The 5,332-nt window shown below is 38.2% G+C and overlaps 1 protein-coding gene across 1 annotated transcript; it reads left to right on the forward strand.

Moving 5' to 3' along the window:
• The first annotated feature begins 314 nt into the window (after nucleotides 1–314).
• On the forward strand, nucleotides 315–1,271 carry LOC138249453 (olfactory receptor 51G2-like). Its single transcript, XM_069203413.1, has one exon. It carries the CDS (start codon nucleotides 315–317, stop codon nucleotides 1,269–1,271), a length of 957 nt encoding a protein of 318 aa, XP_069059514.1.
• The last annotated feature ends 4,061 nt before the right edge of the window (nucleotides 1,272–5,332 follow it).

The raw sequence follows: 5,332 nt of genomic DNA on the forward strand, positions 1-5,332 counted from the left end.
CTTTACATGTTATGCTAATAGTAGTTTAAATAATGGGCCAGCTAAATTTAACCCAACCTGAACTTTAACCATAATCTTATTATTGTTGTAAGAAAACATGAATATGTTGTCTCTACCATATGCTTACTAGTTCCTGTTGGATCTTGAATCATACAATCTTGTCATGGGGTAAAGATGCATTTTCTTAATATGACAATAATCTTCTGAAAAGTCACCATCTGATGATGATGATAAAGTGATACAATGTATGTGAATCATTTCTTTATTTCTTTCAGGATCTTTCTTTCTTACATTTCACATGGTTCCTGAATCACATGATGGAGTTGGCTAATCGAACTCCTTCAAACTTCATCCTGATCGGCATTCCTGGAATGGAAGAGAGCCAACATTGGTTGGCTTTTCCTTTGTGTTTGCTATACATCATCTCGCTCGTGGGGAATTGCACCATACTCTTCATCATCAGGACAGAGCGCAGCCTCCACACACCTATGTACTGTCTGTTGGCCATGCTGGCACTCACTGACCTTGGTGTGGCCCTGACCACACTTCCAACTGTCCTCAGCATCTTCTGCTTCCAAGCTCCAGAAATCAATATTGATGCCTGCTTAGTGCAAATGTTCTTCATCCACTGTCTTCCAGAAATGGAGTCAGGTGTGTTGCTAGCCATGGCCTTTGATCGATACATGGCCATATGTAAGCCTCTCAGATACACGGCAATTCTAACTAACTCAGTAATAGCAAACATCGGTCTTGTAATCTTTACTCGCGGCATCTGTGTAGTGTTGCCAGTTCCCTTCCTCACAACAAGATTTACCTACTGCAAATCACATATACTGTCACACTCATTTTGTTTACACCAGGATGTAATTCGGCTTGCATGTGCAGACATAAGAGTGAATAGCATCTACGGAATGGTCATTGTCATCCTTACCTGGGGTGTGGATTCTGTCTTCATTTTATTTTCTTATATAATGATCTTATGGGCTGTCCTGAATATTGCAACCAAAGATGGCCGGTTTAAGGCATTCAACACATGTATCTCCCATATCTGTGCTGTGTTTATGTTTTATATTCCTCTTATTAGTATATCAGTGGTCCACAGGGTTGGAAAGCATCACTCTACTCTATTTCCTATTATGTTGGCCAATCTGTACCTGTTGGGGCCACCTGTGGTAAACCCTGTTATATACAGTATCAAAACAAAACAGATCCGTGCATGGATACTGAGGACATTTCATAGACACAGAATACGCTCAGAGGGCCATTCCTAGAGACATCTCATGTTAGATAATATACTTAGCTTTACTTTCATTGCCACAATCCCAATGTTAACCCTTACATCAGTACTGCTTTGCTTTCCTTTTTGAAATTGAAATTTATCATGCCATCTGCTATGTAGATTGGTAAATTAATAATGCCTGCCATGCATCCCCACAGACATGCATGAGTCATGACGCATGCATGTACATCAGCCACCACTTTAGAATGATTTTCTTTATTACAAAGCATATTATAAAACTGCCAGTTATGCTTGTGCATGAGGTACAACTTATATGATTAGCAGTAAAAAAGCTTTGGCAAAGCCAATAGCTCTACCTTATAGAGCTGAACGTTTTGGCTGGGCCAATCCATTTTTATTATTATATTTGCTTCACTCAGCTATAAAATCGTATCCCCTCTCCTCCGTACCGACGATCTCAAGAGGAATATGCTTTTGGGAACTAAACATCAAGCTCTTCTGCTCATGCTAGAAGAAGGCCATTGCAAGGCCCTACAATTGGTGCATATATCTTTGTAATAGAATACTGCAATGCTGAGAGATCCATTGAAGACAATGAAGTAGCTTTGTGCAGAAATTGTAATGACCACAGTGATCCATTAAATGTTAGCCATAACCTATGTTGCAAAACAGCCTTCTAGTATGCCAAGCAACTATCGTTACACACATAATGCTCAAAAGCATAACTCCTTCTTCTACAATTCAAAATCCGGTTAATTCTTTCACATTGAGTTAAAGTTTAGAGCTTTTGAGAGTTCGAGATCATGTCTCCTTTATTTCTCATTTCTTATTATCTGAAAACAATGAAATTGCTTTATCTGTTTCATTAGGGACCTTAAACATGCATTTCCAAATTAATTTGAGACAGGACTGTTGTTTGGCTTGTGCCTGCGTCTTGGTCCCTTAAAAGTCAACAATGAGAATTTGCATCTGTTTGTTAAGCTGCTTAGTGTCAAGGGACAAATCAGGGAATAGAAGGGCTTCTGAATACGGTATCTCATCAAGTGTTTACTAAAATGTCTTATTTAATCAGGAAATCTTGAAAACATGCCAGAACTGTGCACAGGGCTCCAGAGACTTTAGTTGTAAATGTAGGTGTTACATTATTCTTCACCTAGATGCAAAACTCACATTATTACGAATACCAATACAGGTTTACAGGATAGTCAAACTGTGAACGCAGCAGGTGGTGTGCAAGAGGAAGTCAACATGGATAATCAGCTATTCCTTTCATCGTGCTTCAGACCTCCTTGCCAATTCATTAAAACTTTGAGGTTACTGCTGCTGGGAACTGCCTGGTGCTGCTTCATGGGTTGAGATTCAAGTTTTGGGAATTTTCTGAGCAGTTTTTCTGGATACACAGTCAAATGGAAAATTTACTTTGAACTGTTATTTTAACTTATATTAAGTAGTCATAAAGTTTAAAACTATTAAAGTATTTTTGATTCCTGAAGAAATGGATGGAGTTGAATCACCAAGCATCTATGATTGGGACATGTTTTGTGAGGAACATTTAAGTTACAGTTGATATGAAAGAAATAACACTTATATGTTGGCATTAGCAATAGCAGTGAGTTGATGAATGTGAATTATTTATCATCTGTGTCACAGACCAGTCATCACATAGAAAACACAGATATGAAGTTGAAGATAGGTATGTTGCATTAAAATTAATAAATATTGCTCATATGATTTCTTTCAAAGAGCGTTGGTTACACATAGATACCTTTAAGTTAAATCACTATCACTCTGAGAGCCAGGTGCTGAACATTTGTCAGAGTATATTGAGGATCATTTATTTAGTTTATTTAGTTTGAGATACCCATTTCAACCTGCAGACGTCAGTGTCTAATAATTAGTGACTGAAGTGAGGAATGACTGTGTACCCAGAGTGCACAACTAGTGCTTCCAGACACAATGGTGCAAAATTGGCATCATTTAGCTATCAGTTTAGTAGGATGCTTCAATAGGCCTACTCTCCTCCTAAAACTTTCTACCATTTTGAGGTTCAAAACCTAAATTGTATAGGCTGGCCTTTAATTCTCGTATTAGCAGTGTTCTGCTTTGCTTCAAACTAAGAGGGAATGAAGATAAAGAATGCAAAGAATACAGCACTCATAGTCTGAGTAATTAATTTATTAAGGCACTTCTCAGGATTCAAATAAAAGGATACAAAAATATTAACATAAACATTTAATTTGAATGTAGAAAAACACGTGTAGCTACTAAAATAATCACAACAGTTGAATAATAAGAATCAGAAAATGCAATATATCTACAATTAATATGTGTGCAGTGAATATACATATATTTATGCATGCACACAGTAAAGCTAGATAATTAAGAATTAAAAATGCATCACCATGGGATTTGACTCCAACATCATCCTTGTCTTTACCAACATCAAGCTGTGGAATCCGGGACAGCTGAGACAGGAGGAATTTCCCCAAGGGGACTCTGATTTTCCTGTGCAATGTGTCCACCCTCAGAAATGAGTTCCTTCTGCCTCAGCACCAGGCTTCTCCACCTTATATACTTTAAACAAACTTAAGAGGAAGGTATTGGTAACCCCTGTCCCTTCAAGTAAGTTCTGAAGTTCAGGCTCTGGCTGCAATGGGTCAGTGTTGAAAAACATGCAAAGGACTAGCTAGATCCCACAATGTATTTCCAAGACAGAGCTGTACCCTTCTCTGCTATAAACATTCTCATCTTTGTACACCATTATCAGTGTTGCATCCCCCATGTCATGTTCCCTTCCCTGGTGTGAAAAGCAAAAACACATTAAGCTGTGCATGGAAAAATACCTGTGCCACCGATGTGATGGCATTTGAAGCTAAGCTCAGCACAAAATGGAGTCAGTGGTCAAGATGGAATCGGTGGTTCGTACAGATTGCATTACACTCCACCCTTTGATCAGTGATTCCCACAAAATAAGTAGATTAGGTATGCACTGTACACAACAGCATAGCATTATTATAATACAAGTCATTATGAGTATTACGCCTAAAATATTGCATAATTGCCCAAAATCGGGTGACTAGTTAAATAACCAGTCCCACCACCCTTTGTCAACATCTTGTTTTACTCCTTTGACCAATTTAAGTAAAGCGTCAATATGAGACTGGATAGATTTAGAGTGATCTGTACGTTAAAACAGCACATGCCCTCAAATTCTGAGCAGCCATGATCGTGCTTTAACAGTACATAGTCAATGGCGGCCCTGTTTTGCAATGCAGCTTTTCTAGTATTTCGTATATCTAGTAAGACCTTGGCTAAAGCGATGGAGGTTGATTGATGTTCTTAACTATTAAACATTCTAACTTGTTAATAACTGAAGTATTATAAACAGCCAATCCTGGAACTCCTACCATAGAAATGCTTCAAATCACATATTCTGATTTAGATAATGACTATATTTCAGAGTCGCAGTCTTTGCTTAATTGAACTGTTTCCCTTGAATAGTGAGTATTTACAGAGTGAAATGGAAACATCATGCATTCTAATAGTGTATAACCACATGGTCCACCAATTATATTGACAGGAATGGATGTATTAGTGGCATTTCCACAAGAGAACTACTGCCCCACTGGTAGTTTGACATGCTTGATGTAGCTAGCTCAGTCACAATATATTGATAAGCCATGCTATTGTCCATATTCTTACAAAGTTTATCGTTTCTATACTGACACAGTACGTGTTGTTCCCACGGGATTTCTTGAGGACACCTAGTTGTTGTCTCTAGATGCATTTGAGCACATTTTCCCGAATTTGTAAGAACAACAAGTTCAGTTGTAGCAGACATCACGGTAGTAATATTGTAAGTAATCACATGGATTAGGTTATCCCATTTCTCATCTGTTACCTGTTGGCAAAACCTGCAGTATTCATAGGTGGAAAAGTATAACAACATGTCACTCCTGTGAACTGCACCATCTTTGTTGTTTGCATTACGGATTTGCAACAAAACACTGGCAGGAGTTGATATAGCAACCAAACAGGTGGAGATAACATCGGCAGTACTTTGCATGTTGTTCATGCAGAAGTCCAATCTGT

The sequence above is a fragment of the Pleurodeles waltl genome, chromosome 8 (assembly GCF_031143425.1).
Source record: "Pleurodeles waltl isolate 20211129_DDA chromosome 8, aPleWal1.hap1.20221129, whole genome shotgun sequence".
Taxonomy (NCBI): domain Eukaryota; kingdom Metazoa; phylum Chordata; class Amphibia; order Caudata; family Salamandridae; genus Pleurodeles; species Pleurodeles waltl.

What these genes read in the sequence shown, in the direction of transcription:
- LOC138249453 (XM_069203413.1), top strand. Translation starts at nt 315, where the DNA reads ATGATGGAGTTGGCTAATCGAACTCCTTCAAACTTCATCCTGATCGGC.